Raw genomic sequence first — 17,475 nt, 5'->3', positions numbered from 1 at the left:
GGGGAAAGGGGCGGGGCCCCCCGCCTCTGTGTCCCCGCAGCCCGCAAGTGGCAGCAGCTGCAGGCCAAGCGCTATGCGGAGAAGAGGAAATTCGGCTTCGTGGACGCGCAGAAGGAGGACATGCCCCCCGAGCATGTCCGCAAAATCATCCGCGACCACGGCGACATGACCAATAGGAAATTCCGGCACGACAAGCGCGTCTACCTGGGGTAAGGGGCCCGCGGTGTGTGACAGGGGGAGCTCGGAGGATTCGGCACTGCTGCTTTGGTGGTTGTTGGAGGGAGAGATCCTTCTCCAAAGGGCTCTTCGTGCTTGTTGTGGCTCGCTGAGGATGCCCTGAGGTGTCAGTGCAGAGGAGGATCAGCAAAAGGAGTTGTTGCTTTGTATTTATGAGAAAAAGCACGAGCCTGGATAATGCATCATTGAAGGGGGAGCCCCTTCTCCAAAGGGCTTTCAGTGTCAGCTGTAGCTCAGTCTGTTGCTGTGAGGTGTCAGTGCAAAAGAGCATCAGCAAAAGGAATTCTTGCTTTAAATTTATGAGAAAAAAACATTACCCTGCATAACACAGTGTTCTAGAAGAGGTTGGGGAGAATATGAAATGTTTTTTGAAAGATGTAAAAGCATCTTGAGTGCTTCTTTGCTGTTTGGGTGTAGAGAGCTGTGTAGTGCACATCATGGCCTGCTGCAGTAACTTACCATTACCCATAAAACTCCAGAAACTCACTTTAAAACTTCCATTTCTGTTAGCAGCATTCCTAAAAGCCAAATCACTAGAAAACCTTTTGATAGCCCAAAGGTAGAGTGGGAAATTCACAGATTTGCTTTTGCAACAGCTCAGATGTGCAGCTCCCAGGGAAAGCTGGGAGCTTGTTTGGCTCATGGCAGCTGGTTGGCTGTCCCTGAGAGCCACTCCAGCGTGGTTTCCCTTGCTTTGTGGTTGCAGTGCTCTGAAGTACATGCCCCATGCTGTGCTGAAGCTGCTGGAGAACATGCCCATGCCCTGGGAGCAGATCCGGGACGTGCCCGTCCTGTACCACATCACCGGTGCCATCTCCTTTGTCAACGAGATCCCCTGGGTCATCGAGCCTGTCTACATTGCCCAGTGGGGGTAGGTGCCTTCTCCTTCATCCAGCTGGGCCAAACCTTTCTGCACCCACCATAAAATCCCCCTGATTTTAACTTCCCCCTGGTTTCCTGCAGCTCCATGTGGATTATGATGAGGCGGGAGAAGAGGGACAGGCGTCACTTCAAGAGGATGAGATTCCCCCCGTTTGATGATGAAGAACCCCCTCTGGATTATGCTGATAACATCCTGGATGTGGAGCCCCTGGAGGCCATTCAGCTGGAGCTGGATCCAGAGGAGGATGCCCCTGTGCTGGACTGGTTCTATGACCACCAGCCTCTGAAGGACAACAGAAAGTATGTGGCACTGGGAGGGGGGAAAACAAACAGTGCATGAATTAGGTGTGCAGAGCAGTGTGTAAGCTTTGTGTGATGTTGGTGGGGAGAGAAAAACCTTCCCTCAAGGGTGGGAGGGAAAACCTGAGTGTTGGGAAGCTGCAGGTTGCTCAGAGAAGCTGTGGCTGCCCCATCCCTGGAAGTGATCAAAGCCAGGTTGGATGGGGCTCTGAGCAACCTGGGATAGTGGAAGGTGGAAGGCTTGGAACAAGATGGGCTTTAAGGTTCCTTCTAAGCCAGACCATTCTGGGATTCTATGGTTCAGCATCCAGCAAGGCCCCTCTATCCAGGAAGCCTGTTACCCACTCACCTGCTAAAAATTGTGTTTCTGACTGTGATGTTTGTGAGGGTCCCCAGGATGAGGTGAGAGGTGGGAATTTGACTCCATGTTCTCAGAAGGCTGATAGAATAGAATAGATTAATTATATTACATTAACATATTAATTATTATATTTATCATATTATATTTATTTTATTATATTTATTATATTTTTATATTTATTATTTTATATTAATTAGATTCGATTAGATTAGATTTCATTATGCTATATTGAAACTGTACTAAAGAAACAGAAAGGATACATCAGAAGGCTTAACAAGAATGAATAATAAAAACTTGTAACTGACTCCAAGTCTGACACAGCTGGATGGTGATTGGTCATTAAGTTAAAACAATTTACATGGAACCAATCAAACAATCTCCAGACCACGTTTCAAAACAGCAAACACAGGAGCAGCAGTCAGATAATTCTTGTTTTCATTCCTCTCTGAAGCTTCTCAGCTTCCCAGGAGAAAATCCTGGGCAAAGAGGATTTTTCAGAAAGTATTGTGGTGCCACTGACCATGCTGGAAAGCTGACAGCCTGCATTGTCCAGCTGGAATTTGGAATTTGAAATTTGCTCAAGGTGCAGAGGTGTTCTGTGTCAGTTTGGATGCAGAGGAGGAGAGGAACTGGAGCAGCCAGCATTTTCTGGGCAGGAGGAGTCCTGAGTGGTCTTTAACAGTGCTGCAGCCTTCTTTCAGTCTAGAGACACCCATGTGTTACCTGTCCTTGATGAGTGGTGGGTGGCAGGAGGTGTTTGGTGACTCTGGTGCTGTGCCTGGAGTGCCCATGCTCTGCTCTCCCAGGTATGTGAATGGCTCCACGTACCAGCGCTGGCAGTTCACCCTGCCCATGATGTCCACCCTGTACCGCCTGGCCAACCAGCTGCTCACTGACCTGGTGGATGACAACTACTTCTACCTGTTTGACCTGAAAGCATTCTTCACCTCCAAGGCACTGAACATGGCCATTCCTGGAGGTCCCAAGTTTGAGCCCCTCGTCAGGGACATCAATCTTCAGTAAGTGTTGGGTTTAGGAGAGAGAGACGAGTGGTTATCTAGGAAATGGGGATGTTTTCAGTCACAAATGTTTGTCTCTCTCACCATGAATGCCTGCATAACAGTTTCTCGTCTCATTTTAAGGGATGAAGACTGGAATGAATTTAATGACATCAACAAGATCATCATCAGGCAGCCCATCAGGACAGAGTACAAAATCGCTTTCCCGTACCTGTACAACAACCTGCCACACCATGTCCACCTCACCTGGTAAGAGCAACAGCCTCCAGAGCCAGGAGAGGAGGGAAAGGTTGTCAAAGGTTCTAATGTTTATTTTTTTATTGCAGGTATCATACTCCAAACGTTGTTTTCATTAAAACAGAAGATCCTGACCTCCCAGCTTTTTACTTCGATCCTCTGATCAACCCCATTTCACACAGACATTCTGTCAAGGTCAGTCACTGGGTTAACTGTGATGAACCCTAGGTTTGGAAGTAGGGGGCTTTAGTATCTTGCTTGTGATAGCAGCAGACAAACATAGATATTTCAGGAGAAGGCACCAGCCCTTTGACAAAAAAACCCACAGTTGTCATTTTAGTCTTCTACTTCTGGAGTTGCACAAAATTCTCTCCTTTGGTTTCTGCAGGATAAAGCCAAATGTGTAATTAATGGTGTTAAGGTCTTCTGACAGATAATTTATGTTTCTAGTTGCCCTTGGTGTGTTCCTGGAGCTGGCATCTCCCTGAATTTACCTCTATAACACCTAAGTCAGGGTCTGGTAGCCACAGTTTGCCTTGTTGGGTGCTTTTTGCTTCTCTCATGCTCAGTACAGCCACACTTCTTCCATGGGAGCAAAGAGATGGATTTTTAACTTGCTTAACTCAGAAACTGAGCTGGAGCAACCAGGAATCGCCTTGTGTGGTGCTTCTGTGTTTCAGAGCCAGGAGCCGCTGCCTGATGACGATGAAGAGTTTGAGTTGCCAGAGTTTGTGGAGCCTTTCCTGAAGGATACTCCTCTCTACACTGATAACACAGCCAATGGCATTGCCTTGCTGTGGGCACCACGACCCTTCAACCTGAGGTCTGGCAGGACCCGGAGAGCTCTTGACATCCCACTGGTCAAGAACTGGTGAGTTCTGTCCTGAAGCTGATGTAATGATCATGACATTATTGCCTTGTTATAATGAAAATTAAATAAAGACATTATGCTGGCTGGTTTGTAGAGATTTTAGGAGAGTCTCTAGAGACTTTTGTCTAAGGAATGTGAGTTAGCTGAAGCTTTGGAGTGTGATTTATCCATAGGTACCGTGAGCACTGCCCAGCAGGACAGCCAGTCAAGGTGAGAGTGTCCTACCAGAAGCTTCTGAAATACTATGTCCTGAATGCACTCAAACACAGACCTCCCAAGGCCCAGAAGAAGAGGTGAGTGGGCTCTGTTCAGTGAGGAACTGCTGATCTCTGTAGGGGATTGAGCTGACTGTGGTCTCTGCTCTCTCCAGGTACCTGTTCCGCTCCTTCAAGGCTACCAAGTTTTTCCAGTCCACCAAGCTGGACTGGGTGGAAGTTGGCCTGCAGGTGTGTCGCCAGGGCTACAACATGCTGAACTTGCTGATCCACAGAAAGAACCTGAATTACCTTCACTTGGATTACAACTTCAACCTGAAGCCTGTGAAGACCCTCACCACAAAGGTACCAATCCGTGTGCTGTTGTACACAAGAGCAGAGTTTATGTGAAAGTTGTTGTGTTGTGAGGAAAGAGAGGCCACGGTGCCTCAGCTGCTCAGTTGTTGACCAGATTTGAGTTGTTTCACTCTTCTGTGACATTTTTACATAAATTCTGAATATTTTGTCTTATCCAGGAAAGAAAGAAATCCCGTTTTGGGAATGCTTTCCATCTGTGCCGAGAGGTCCTGCGGCTGACTAAGCTGGTGGTGGACAGCCACGTCCAGTACAGACTGGGAAATGTGGATGCATTTCAGGTAGGCTTTTTGGTTTTAAATGTGGTGAGAAGAAGTTGAGAGGAGAATTGGAATATTTTATATGGGATGCACAAAGTGGCTGAATGTTGTAGTGTTCGGGAGAAGAGGGGAAACATTGAAAATATGCAGTACTGTTTGAAATTCTGCTTTTATATTAGTTTGTAAGAATTGATCATTGTCTGAGCCAGCATTAGGAGCTTTGTATGGCCTGATACAGTCTGTCCAATAAACCTGGCTGCTGGAGGTGGTGTCTGAGGTGTTGATTGTTGTCCCTGACTGTGTTCCTTGTCTCAGCTGGCAGATGGCCTGCAGTACATCTTTGCCCACGTGGGTCAGCTCACGGGGATGTACCGGTACAAATACAAACTGATGAGGCAGATTCGAATGTGCAAGGACCTGAAACATCTCATCTACTACAGGTTCAACACAGTGAGTTCCACCTTTCCACATGATACTGACCCCATTTAAACTGAGGAACAAGAGGGGAATTCTGGAATGTCAATAAATGACCTGCTCTTACCCTGTCTCTGTTTCTCCAGGGGCCTGTGGGCAAAGGTCCTGGCTGTGGTTTCTGGGCTCCAGGCTGGAGAGTGTGGCTGTTCTTCATGAGGGGCATCACCCCACTGCTGGAACGCTGGCTGGGGAATCTGCTGGCCAGGCAGTTTGAAGGTCAGCACCCTGTAAATGCTGCACGTGGGAGGAGTGTGTGGTAAAGATTAATACTGTTTGCTTGCCAGCCAGTTTCCTGTCCATGCTCCACTGACCAGCTTAGAGCTCTTTCAAGATCTGTGCCCCCAGAACAGATTCTAAATGGAAGTGGGATTTCCTGCTCCATAACCACTTAGTCATCTACTCCAGGCTCCTGGCAGTGTAATTTCTCCAGACATCCTGCACCTCCATGCACTTCTGAACCAGGAAGGAGGAGAATCACTGCCTGGTGGTGTCAGAATTCCTGAAGGACTTTGCCTTTTCCAGGCCGTCACTCCAAGGGTGTCGCAAAGACTGTCACGAAGCAGCGCGTGGAGTCTCACTTTGACCTGGAGCTCAGGGCAGCTGTGATGCACGACATCCTGGACATGATGCCAGAAGGGATCAAGCAGAACAAAGCCAGAACCATCCTACAGCACCTGAGTGAGGCTTGGCGCTGCTGGAAGGCCAATATTCCCTGGAAGGTAAAGCTCTCACTTGGCCTTTGGGTTCAGTTCTAGCATCACCCAAGTGGAGCTGCTCTTGGAAGGCTCCCACTCCTGCTTCCCTCATGTTCCTGTCCCTCCCCAGGTGCCAGGGCTGCCAACTCCTATTGAGAACATGATCCTGAGGTATGTGAAGGCCAAAGCTGACTGGTGGACAAACACAGCTCACTACAACCGGGAGCGGATCCGCCGGGGCGCCACTGTCGACAAAACGGTCTGTAAGAAGAACCTGGGCAGGCTGACCAGACTCTACCTGAAAGCTGAGCAGGAACGGCAGCATAATTACCTGAAGGTACTTCTGTCCTCCCTGAAATGGCCCAAATTAATGCTGTTTTCATAGGGAAGTTTTCACTGATGAATTCTGGTGATGTGGTTCTGCAGGATGGGCCTTACATCACTGCAGAAGAGGCTGTTGCTGTGTACACAACCACAGTGCACTGGCTGGAGAGCAGGAGGTTCTCCCCCATTCCTTTCCCACCACTGTCCTACAAGCATGACACCAAATTGCTGATCTTAGCCCTGGAGAGGCTGAAAGAAGCTTACAGGTAAGCAGTGGGAAGTGATCTTGAGCTTCAGGGGAACTGGGAAAAGTTTCTGTTTTGTTATCCATTATTCCTATGATGGAGTATGGTATAAAATTTACCCTGGTGGACTGGTAAAGCTGTTAGTTTTGGTACTGCCAATTTATCTGGGAGTTCCTATTGTCACTTGGGCAAAACCACTGCCATGCTTGCAGTTTGGGGATGTGGATTGTGAGGATTTACAGGTTGAACATTATCATTCATCAGTTTAATGCAGTGGCCCTTAGGCTGTTTGTGTGCAGGTGCTGAGCTGTTCTCCCTTGTTTTCAGTGTGAAATCACGCCTGAATCAGTCACAGAGAGAGGAGCTGGGCTTGATTGAGCAGGCTTATGATAATCCCCACGAAGCTCTATCCAGAATCAAGCGTCATCTGCTGACTCAGAGAGCCTTCAAGGAGGTGAGGGAAAGCCTGGTGAAAGCCCAGCCAGGTTATGCTGCATTCAGAAGCTGAATGGCACAAAAACTTTGTGTTTTCTCTCAACTACCAGCCTCAGTTTTCCCCCCTCTTTTTAGGTGGGAATTGAATTCATGGATCTCTACAGCCACTTGGTCCCTGTTTATGATGTTGAGCCCCTGGAGAAGATCACAGATGCTTATCTGGATCAGTACTTGTGGTATGAGGCTGATAAGCGGAGGCTCTTCCCTCCTTGGATCAAACCTGCTGACACTGAACCACCCCCCCTGCTGGTGTACAAGTGGTGCCAAGGTCAGTGGGCTCTTGAATTCCACGCAAAAATTATTTTTCCTATAGGGGAACTTGTGTCCTATGAGTCCCCTTGGGAGATGAATTTTGGTTTTGCAAGTTGCAGTCAATAATTACAATCAGAGATGTATTTTGTGGGTTAATACATGTGTATATACTGGAGGAGGACAACTTGCATAGCATTTATGGTTGATTACATAGTTTTCTAGACTGGAAGATCCAGAGTCTGAAAAATCAGGCTTTGAGTTGAGTTCCTGTATCCTGTGGCTGCTTCTGTGCTCTGATGTGTCAGATAACACAAGATTTTGTTCCCTCAGGCATTAATAACCTGCAGGATGTTTGGGAAACGAGTGAAGGGGAGTGCAACGTGATGCTGGAGTCTCGGTTTGAGAAGATGTATGAGAAGATTGACCTGACCTTGCTCAACAGGCTGCTGCGTCTCATCGTTGATCACAACATTGCTGACTACATGACAGCCAAGAACAACGTGGTGATCAACTACAAGGTGATGGTTGTTGTCAGGAAAGGGGGTTTGTGCTAAAAGGGACTCATGAGGCAGGAGGTTTTGGCAAAGAAGGAGCACAAGACTTGCCAAAGAAAGGTGAAGATGGAGTAAAAAAACCCTTCTGGGTCGTGCTGAAGAACAGCCTCTGCTGAGGTCTCGCCTGAGCTGCTCAGGTGAAAGGGTTCTGATGTGTTGGGATGTGTTTTCTCACAATTCCCCTTCATCTCCTCAGGACATGAATCACACAAACTCCTATGGGATTATCCGTGGGCTGCAGTTTGCTTCCTTCATTGTCCAGTACTATGGGCTGGTGATGGACCTGCTGGTGCTGGGTCTGCACAGGGCCAGTGAGATGGCAGGCCCCCCCCAGATGCCAAATGACTTCCTCAGCTTCCAGGACATTGCCACAGAGGTGGCTCATCCCATTCGCCTCTTCTGCAGATACATTGACAGGATTCACATCTTCTTCAGGTGAGATCTCTGGGCCCTGCTTTCCTCAGGTCAGCACAAAGGCAAGGAGGATTTAATATGCTCCTCCTGCTGGCTTTTGTTCCCTTTGCCTTGAAGAACAGGAATATTTGAATTGACAGACTTCCCTGGATACCTGGATGTCCACATGCCTCCTCTTGCTTTCTCAGTTTGTTTTCTGCAGTTTCACTGGACCAACAGAAACATGACAATGTCAAGAAACACAAATGAGCAATAGAAATATGCTCAGTTGTTGGAGATTTGGTAAATTAGAGACTGGCAAAATAAGGCTTTTCTGTCTCTCCATGGCAAGATAAACCAAACCCTGAGTTGCTCTATGCTAATGAAATTTCCCCATTCATTTGGAGCACACAAAAAAGGGATAGTTACCTTCAAACAGTCTGACACAAACTTTTCCTCATTTAATCCTTATCTTTCTGACCAAGCTGGTGTTGCTAAGTCAACCATGTAATTCCAGATCCTTTTTTGTGCATTTCCAGGTTTACAGCTGACGAGGCAAGGGACCTGATCCAGAGGTACCTGACAGAGCACCCCGACCCCAACAACGAGAACATCGTGGGCTACAACAACAAGAAGTGCTGGCCCCGGGACGCTCGCATGCGCCTCATGAAGCACGACGTGAACCTGTAAGTGCTGCAGCTGGGGAAGAAGTGCTAGGAAAAAGGGGAAAATCAGTGATAAATAACTGTTGGAGACTGGGGAAGAAGTGGTAGGAAAAAGGGGAGAATCAGTGATAGATAACTGTTGAAGACTGGGGGAAAAGTGCTGGGGAAATCAGTGATAAATAACTGTTGAAGACTGGGGAAGAAATGGTAGGAAAAAGGGGAAAATCAGTGGTAAATAACTGTTGGAGGCTGGGGAAAAAGTGCTGGGGAAATCAGTGATAAATAACTGTTGGAGACTGGGGAAGAAAGGGGGAAAATCAATGGTAAATAACTGTTGGAGACTGGGGGAGAAGTGCTGGGAAAATCAGTGATAAATAACTGTTGGATACTGATAGATGCTCAGGATGAGATGTGAGAAGTGAGAGGTCTGCGGTGAAAAATTAGGGAAGATCTGAGACTTTGCCCAGTTGTTATTTGGGTAAATTGTGATGTGTCCCTGTGCCCATGGTGTTTTGCAGTGGCCGTGCTGTGTTCTGGGACATCAAGAACCGTTTGCCCCGCTCGGTGACCACGGTGCAGTGGGAGAACAGCTTCGTGTCCGTGTACAGCAAGGACAACCCCAACCTGCTGTTCAACATGTGCGGCTTCGAGTGCCGCATCCTGCCCAAGTGCCGCACCAGCTACGAGGAGTTCACCCACAAGGACGGCGTCTGGAACCTGCAGAACGAGGTGGGCTGGGAGAGCAATCCCTGGGTGGGGTTTCCATGGGTTGGAGAGGGGCTCCCAGGAGGGGATTGATGGCTCTGTGCTCTCCAGGTGACCAAGGAGCGCACGGCTCAGTGCTTCCTACGTGTGGATGATGAGTCCATGCAGAGGTTTCACAACAGAGTGAGGCAGATCCTCATGGCCTCTGGCTCCACAACCTTCACTAAGGTAAGGGAGGAGGGAGATCTGTGACAGCTTTCTACAGATTCTTGGGAACGAGCCAGGAGCTGATCCTTTACTTTCCTTTCTAGATTGTCAATAAATGGAACACAGCTCTGATTGGCTTGATGACTTATTTCCGGGAAGCTGTTGTAAATACTCAGGAGCTGCTTGATCTGCTGGTGAAGTGTGAGAATAAAATCCAGACTCGGATCAAGATTGGCCTGAACTCCAAAATGCCCAGCCGTTTTCCTCCTGTGGTGTTCTACACCCCTAAGGAGCTGGGGGGGCTGGGCATGCTCTCCATGGGCCACGTTCTCATCCCTCAGTCTGACCTGAGGTGAGTTGTGCTGTTCTAATTCCTGTGTGACTTGATGCTCTTTCCCCTAAAAATATTCCAAGACTGCTAAACCATGCCATGGTACAGAGCTGTGTTGCCTTTACAGTAGCTCATGGCAGTGATGAGCGAAGTCCCAGTTCCTCCTACCTCATTCTTGTCTCTCTGCTCCAGGTGGTCCAAGCAGACAGATGTTGGCATCACTCACTTCCGCTCAGGAATGAGTCATGAGGAGGATCAGCTCATCCCCAACCTGTACCGCTACATCCAGCCGTGGGAGAGTGAATTCATTGACTCTCAGAGGGTGTGGGCAGAGTATGCCCTGAAACGACAGGAGGCTATAGCCCAGAACAGGTGTGTGTCCACCTGAGGGAGGGCAGACAGCAGTGGGAAGTTTTGTGCTGTCTGGGATTTTGGAGACTTTGCTGGCCCTGTGGTACCTGCAGTGCTGTTCCCTCACCTCTGGCATTTTAGTGTCCCCTGCCAAAGCCCTGAGTCATTTCTGTGATCTCATCTGAACTAGTCATTAGTGCATTGCCGTAAATTGAGAGGTAACAAAGTGTGGGGATTTTGTTCCTTCAGGCGTCTGACCCTGGAGGATCTGGAGGACTCGTGGGACAGGGGAATTCCTCGGATTAACACCCTTTTCCAGAAGGACAGGCACACTCTGGCTTATGATAAAGGATGGAGAGTCAGGACTGACTTCAAACAGTATCAGGTACTGACAGGGAATTTCTCTTCACCAAATATGAAGTTCAGATACCTGTTCCACACAAAGTTCTTTTATCTTGCACTACTGCAAGTTCACTTCTGTCTCTCTACTGCAGAAAGAATTTACAGCCTTGTATTGGGACTGGTAGAGGCTGTTTGGAAACAAATGCTCCAGAATTTGTAGTTTATCCCCTTTGGAATCATTTAGATAGATTGCAGTGTATTGGAGAAAACCACAAAAAACACAACAACTTATTACAGAATCAGTTCTGGAGAGAGAAAAAATAATCATCTCAAAACAAACATTCCAAAATATTAAATTTTAGTAACAGTGGAATAATTTGTTATTTAAAGCCTTTAATGACAGCTCTGTAGAAGGCCAGTCCCTGAAAGATAAAAATACCACCTGGGGTTCCACCCAGAGTGAATTGCAGAGCAGCACTGACAGAACTTGCATTGTAGATGGGCTGTGTCCTCCAGCACTGAGGGCACGAGGCTTTTTACCTGCTCGCTGACCATCACCATGGTGTTGGTTCCTGCAGTTAGTGCAGCCAGGTGAGTGATCTGCTGCTGTTGTCTGCAGGTGCTGAAGCAGAACCCGTTCTGGTGGACACACCAGCGCCACGATGGCAAACTCTGGAACCTGAACAATTACCGCACGGACATGATCCAGGCTCTGGGCGGGGTGGAAGGCATCCTGGAGCACACACTCTTCAAGGGCACCTACTTCCCCACGTGGGAGGGTCTCTTCTGGTAAGAGGAGCTTTGCTGTGGGCTCTGGGCTCAGGCTCTGCTGGTTCTGTTGAGTTTCTGCTGGTTTTCAGTGGTCCCTTCAGTTGTGAGGGACCTGGGAGGGGGCTACAGCTGAACTTCTTGCAAATCCATGGAAATTTCTTGGCATGAAACAACCCTCCCAGCTTGTGGCTGATCCCTGTGTCTGTTACAAGTGACACATGGCAGCAGAGATGAGGGGCACCTCATTCAGATGAATCTAATGCAGCTGATGGTCTGCCCTTTCTAGGGAGAAGGCCAGTGGCTTTGAGGAGTCCATGAAGTGGAAGAAGCTGACAAATGCCCAGAGATCGGGTTTGAACCAAATTCCAAACAGAAGATTCACTCTCTGGTGGTCTCCTACCATCAACAGAGCCAATGTAAGTACCTGCTGTTTGTCCCTCTAGGAGCAGACAGCGCTTTTCCACTGAAATTAGAGCAGTTAATTGATCCAATTAATTATCAGAACATCTCTTAGAGAGGTACTAAACCTTCTTAACAGGTTTAAGTGCTCCATTTTTTAAATTTCCTCACTTGTGCTGTTGTGTGTTCTCACAGCTGCTTTTCCTTTGCAGGTGTATGTTGGGTTCCAGGTGCAGCTGGATTTGACAGGGATCTTCATGCATGGCAAAATCCCCACACTGAAGATTTCCCTCATCCAGATTTTCCGAGCTCACTTGTGGCAGAAGATCCATGAGAGCATTGTCATGGATTTGTGTCAGGTGAGCACTGTTAGCTTGGTTTGTTTCTGTGCCCTTTTGGAGCAGGACCAGTCTTCCTCCAGCAATTTGGCAAGGAAAGGGAAGAAATGGAAAATGGGATTTTCCTGACTGCCTTGGTGATGAGGATAGATTCCTTATCTGGGTTGCTTGAACACATCTCATCTTTGACTGCCTTTTCCCCAGGTGTTTGATCAAGAGCTGGATGCTCTGGAGATTGAGACAGTGCAGAAGGAGACAATCCATCCCAGGAAGTCCTACAAGATGAACTCCTCATGTGCAGATATCCTTCTCTTTGCTTCCTACAAGTGGAATGTATCACGTCCATCCTTGCTGGCAGATTCCAAGTGAGTTTCCCTTTTCCCTGTCCTCAGTCTCCCTGCAGAGCAGAGCTGCTGTCATCCAGAGCCTCTGTGTCTCTTGGGCATCTGGGGAACACGGGAGGTTGTGTCCAGCAGAGCACAGAGCTTGTTTGGGTGGGTGGCTGCAGCACCTCCTGGCACTGCCTTTGTGAAACACCAACACTGGCTTTGCTCCTGTCCTCTCCTCTGGGTGAACTTCTCCCTGAGCTGTTGAAGGTTCTTCTGGAAACCCCACAAAGCTGAGCTGGCCCAGGGCCAGAATCTGGAGTGAATCCTCACCAGACAGTCCCTGGGGATGATGATCCTCATGACTGCACAGCAGTGGACTCACTGCTTTGTTTAAACCTTTCAACAGCCTCTGCATTCACTGCTGTGTGAGAGAACAGCAGGGTCCCTTTCCAGGGTGGATATGAGCTGGCTGCAGTGTCCATGCTGGGTGACAATTACTGCAGGAGAATTTTGTGCCAGATGAACTTGTTGTGGCCTGTTTCCTCCTCAGGGATGTGATGGACAGCACCACCACCCAGAAGTACTGGATTGACATCCAGCTGCGCTGGGGCGACTACGACTCGCACGACATCGAGCGCTACGCCAGGGCCAAGTTCCTGGACTATACCACAGACAACATGAGCATCTACCCCTCTCCCACTGGGGTGCTCATTGCCATTGATCTGGCCTACAACTTGCACAGGTCAGAGCTGCACCTTCTTCTGTGGTTTTATTTCTGGGGTTGGGATTGGTGGTTTGTCGGTATCGTCTCAGTGCATTTCCAGACTGGGTTGTATTCCAGGCAGGAGGAGGAGGAGAGAAGGCTGGAGATGGGCACTGAGTGGGATAAGGCATCTCAGGTTGCCCAGTTTTGCTCAGTAGTAGTGGTTCAGTTCCCTCAGTTCATTAATAATTTGTTTCTTAGGATATTTCTGTCAGACTGTTGTTGGAGCTGAAGGACAGGCCTTGTTTCAAAGCCCTACAAGTGGGGACAGCTATTTCTCACTGGAAACAAGGGGCAGAGTCAGAAATCAGTTCTCCAGTGTGTTTGTTGGAGATGGTGCAGCTTTTCTGGGACTGCAGCATGTGTGTGCTGTGGCTTCCCACTGAGGAGGAGTAGATAAAAGCCATAGGTGCCCACCTCCCAGGGCACTGCAGAAGTCACACTGCAGTACAAAGCTGTATTTGCAGCAGTACAATGGGGCCTGGCTGCTGCATGGAAAGACTTGAGTGGGACTGTCACCTCTTCAGGTCTAATGGTAACAACTTCTGTTTGTTTCCTCCTTCAGTGCTTATGGGAACTGGTTCCCTGGGAGCAAACCTCTGATCCAGCAGGCCATGGCCAAAATCATGAAAGCAAACCCTGCACTGTATGTGCTGAGGGAACGGATCCGCAAAGGGCTGCAGCTCTACTCCTCAGAGCCCACAGAGCCCTACCTGTCCTCCCAGAACTATGGGGAGCTCTTCTCCAACCAAATCATCTGGTTTGTGGATGACACCAACGTGTACAGAGTCACCATCCACAAGGTGAGGCCTGAGGGGTGTCTCAGGGAAAGGACTGAATGGGGTGGAGGTTTCCATGCTTGATGGAAATCTGGGAGTCAGCACATGGACCCAGATTTTTCAGTGTGCACTGAGCAGCTCTTACATTTCCCTCACAGCTCCTGCTCAAAGCACACAGAGAGTTGGCTCTTGTGTAAAAGTGTGGGTGGGCTCCATTTATCTCCCTGCACTTCTCACTCTTACTTTTTCCCTCAGACTTTTGAAGGGAATTTGACCACAAAACCCATCAATGGAGCCATTTTCATCTTCAATCCCAGAACTGGGCAGCTCTTCCTGAAGATCATCCACACCTCTGTGTGGGCAGGACAGAAGCGTCTGGGACAGGTAGGGCTTGGATGTGAGCTGGGGGTGGGCTCAGACTGCTTGGGACAGAAAACATCACAAAGATCTTCATCTTCCTGCCTCTTCATGAGTTTGGAGCTCCAAAGTCCAAGTGGTCAGGCAGGCAGGAGCTTGGGGTATAAAAGTGGAGGAACAGAGGCATTGCTGCTGCAAGGACTTGGAGGCTCTGAGGTGTGAAGACTCCTCATCATCACCTTCTCAAGCAGAGCTTGAGGAACAGTGCTGTGCTCCTTGTTACAAAATTCACTCTGCGCTTGGCTGTACATCCAGTGCAGTGAGACAGCTCAAGTGGCAAATCCAGGGAGGTGGAGTAGCCAGCTGGTTTTTTCTGAGCCACTCAGGAGTAACTGAGCTGCAGGAATGGGAACTGCCCTCTGTGATCAGTAAGGAGGAAATGCTGGGCCTTGTCACTGGAACAAGCCATAAATTCCAGTTGTATTTTTAGAATTTGGTTTGCATCCCTTTGGTTCCTAGAGACATGGAGAGGCTGCTGAGAGCAGGGGGATACTTCTCTAACCCTGCTGTCTTTTCTGCAGCTGGCCAAGTGGAAGACTGCTGAAGAAGTGGCTGCCTTGATCTGATCCCTGCCTGTGGAGGAGCAGCCAAAGCAGATCATAGTGACACGGAAGGGCATGCTGGACCCCCTTGAGGTATGGCTGCAGCTCCCTGAGGATGTGTAAAATCTGTGGGAGATAACAGGACACTTTGTGTCCTTTCATGTCGTGCAGTAGCTGTGAGCTAATTCCTCTTGATAAACTCCAGGTGCACTTGCTGGATTTCCCCAATATTGTGATCAAAGGCTCGGAGTTGCAGCTGCCCTTCCAGGCCTGTCTGAAAGTGGAGAAGTTTGGTGATCTCATCCTGAAGGCCACTGAACCCCAGATGGTTCTCTTCAATCTCTATGATGACTGGCTGAAAACCATATCTTCCTACACAGTAAGCACAGATGTGTCTCCTGCATTTTGCTTTGCTGCTTGATAAATGAGGCAGGAACCAAGGCCTCAGATATCCTTGATTATTTGTTTGGGAGCACTTGGCTCTGAATCTGCCTGGATTTTCCTTCAGATGGATTTCCCTGGCAATTCCCATGTGCTCAAACAGAGGAATGCTGTACTAGGACCATGTACATTTAATTTTCTTCTTCCTAACTCCATCTTCTTTCCATCTCCAAGGCGTTCTCCCGTCTGATCCTGATTCTCCGGGCGCTACACGTGAACAACGATCGAGCCAAAGTTATCCTGAAGCCAGACAAGACAACCATCACTGAGCCTCACCACATCTGGCCAACCCTGACAGATGAGGAGTGGATCAAGGTGGAGGTGCAGCTGAAGGATCTCATCCTTGCTGACTATGGCAAGAAGAACAAGTAAGCCATAATCCTGTCAGCCTTTCCTTCCTGCCCCAAAGGCTGTGGCCAGGGGCCTTTGTCAATGCACTCTCAGCTTTGTAGGGAATCTGGTTAATTTTAATAACTTCCTGGTAAGGCAGATAAAAATGTCTGCACCAAATCATTGATCTAAGCATCATGTGATCATGGCCCCTCTTTTGTTTAAAAAGTTGTGGTTTAATTTTTTCATAGTGCCCAGAGTGGGTGTTCTGAGCCTGTCCCTGAAGGTGAGAAGGCTCCAGAATGTGTTTTGAAATGCCTGACTCAGGTGAATTTTCTCTTCCAGCGTGAATGTTGCATCCCTGACCCAGTCAGAGATCCGAGACATCATCCTGGGCATGGAGATCTCTGCCCCATCTCAGCAGAGGCAGCAGATTGCAGAAATTGAGAAGCAAACCAAGGAGCAGTCGCAGCTGACGGCCACGCAGACCCGCACGGTGAACAAACACGGGGATGAAATCATCACCTCCACCACCAGCAACTACGAAACCCAGACCTTCTCCTCCAAGACTGAGTGGAGGGTCAGGTAGGAAGGCAGGCAGGGGTGGTGGAAAGGGTTGGAATGCTCAGGGAGGATCTGTGCCCCCTCTGATCACTGTCTCCTCCTCACAGAGCAATCTCTGCTGCCAACCTCCACCTGCGGACAAACCACATCTATGTCTCATCAGATGACATCAAGGAGACAGGTTACACCTACATTCTTCCCAAAAATGTCTTGAAGAAGTTCATCTGCATCTCAGACCTGCGGGCCCAGGTGAGTGTGCAGGGAGTTTGTTACAGTTGTGCCCCACTCAAAGGGAGAGCCCTTGGTGAGGGGCTGGGAACCTGCTGTGATTTGTCCACGTGAATCCCTCTGATGCTCTCCTCAGAAATTAAGGAGTTCCCACTCACACAGCTACACAGAGATCTCTTCTGGCCTTCTAAGGCAGGTGTGTGTGTTTCAGATTGCAGGTTACCTGTATGGAGTGAGCCCTCCAGACAACCCCCAGGTGAAGGAGATCCGGTGCATTGTGATGGTGCCCCAGTGGGGGACACACCAGACCGTGCACCTCCCAGGGCAGCTGCCACAGCATGAGTATCTCAAGGTGGGTTTGAGGTTCAGCTTCCAGGGTGGGTGGAAGGTCATTAAAAAGGACCTGAGGTGGTGGAGCAGCTTCCCTTGGTCTTTTGTAGTTGTAGGACTGAAAGGGCTCAGTCTGAAGCCAAACTTGATTGAGATCAAGTGAGGGGGAAGCCTGTGATATCTGTGTCCTTTTTGCCAGGATTGAAGTGGTCTCATTTTAAATGGTTTTGATTTTTCTCTAAACCACTCTCTTTTTGACAGGAAATGGAACCTCTGGGGTGGATTCACACCCAACCAAACGAGTCCCCTCAGCTCTCACCACAGGATGTCACCACCCACGCCAAGGTCATGGCTGACAACCCCTCCTGGGATGGGGAGAAGACCATCATCATCACCTGCAGGTGAGGGCAGGGAGGCTTCTGGTGCAGAGCTGGGGAACTCAAAATCGGCAGAAAGGGAGTGTTGGCTCATTCCT

General features: G+C 48.8%; 1 protein-coding gene across 1 annotated transcript in view; it reads left to right on the top strand.

Annotated features, from left to right (window-relative positions):
- PRPF8 (pre-mRNA processing factor 8) overlaps positions 1-17,475 on the top strand; it is a 19,284-nt gene that overhangs the window by 645 nt on the left and 1,164 nt on the right. The window contains 39 exon segments of the mRNA XM_014308849.2: positions 41-209; positions 944-1,108; positions 1,201-1,419; positions 2,587-2,799; positions 2,923-3,048; positions 3,126-3,231; positions 3,717-3,907; positions 4,081-4,200; positions 4,278-4,467; positions 4,638-4,757; positions 5,052-5,186; positions 5,297-5,426; positions 5,733-5,929; positions 6,036-6,242; positions 6,332-6,495; positions 6,802-6,928; positions 7,045-7,237; positions 7,552-7,739; positions 7,972-8,210; positions 8,708-8,854; positions 9,352-9,562; positions 9,650-9,766; positions 9,850-10,097; positions 10,269-10,448; positions 10,677-10,812; positions 11,389-11,558; positions 11,827-11,956; positions 12,152-12,298; positions 12,482-12,642; positions 13,157-13,348; positions 13,935-14,172; positions 14,404-14,532; positions 15,087-15,200; positions 15,313-15,486; positions 15,723-15,916; positions 16,224-16,463; positions 16,550-16,691; positions 16,882-17,022; positions 17,262-17,401. Of these exon segments, the coding sequence (XP_014164324.2) occupies positions 41-209; positions 944-1,108; positions 1,201-1,419; positions 2,587-2,799; positions 2,923-3,048; positions 3,126-3,231; positions 3,717-3,907; positions 4,081-4,200; positions 4,278-4,467; positions 4,638-4,757; positions 5,052-5,186; positions 5,297-5,426; positions 5,733-5,929; positions 6,036-6,242; positions 6,332-6,495; positions 6,802-6,928; positions 7,045-7,237; positions 7,552-7,739; positions 7,972-8,210; positions 8,708-8,854; positions 9,352-9,562; positions 9,650-9,766; positions 9,850-10,097; positions 10,269-10,448; positions 10,677-10,812; positions 11,389-11,558; positions 11,827-11,956; positions 12,152-12,298; positions 12,482-12,642; positions 13,157-13,348; positions 13,935-14,172; positions 14,404-14,532; positions 15,087-15,200; positions 15,313-15,486; positions 15,723-15,916; positions 16,224-16,463; positions 16,550-16,691; positions 16,882-17,022; positions 17,262-17,401 (6,550 nt within the window).

Source organism: Geospiza fortis, unplaced genomic scaffold, assembly GCF_000277835.1.
Source record: "Geospiza fortis unplaced genomic scaffold, GeoFor_1.0 scaffold425, whole genome shotgun sequence".
Lineage (NCBI taxonomy): Eukaryota > Metazoa > Chordata > Aves > Passeriformes > Thraupidae > Geospiza > Geospiza fortis.
The sequence above is the reverse complement of the archived record's forward strand: the minus strand, read 5'-3'. Positions and strand labels throughout refer to the sequence as shown.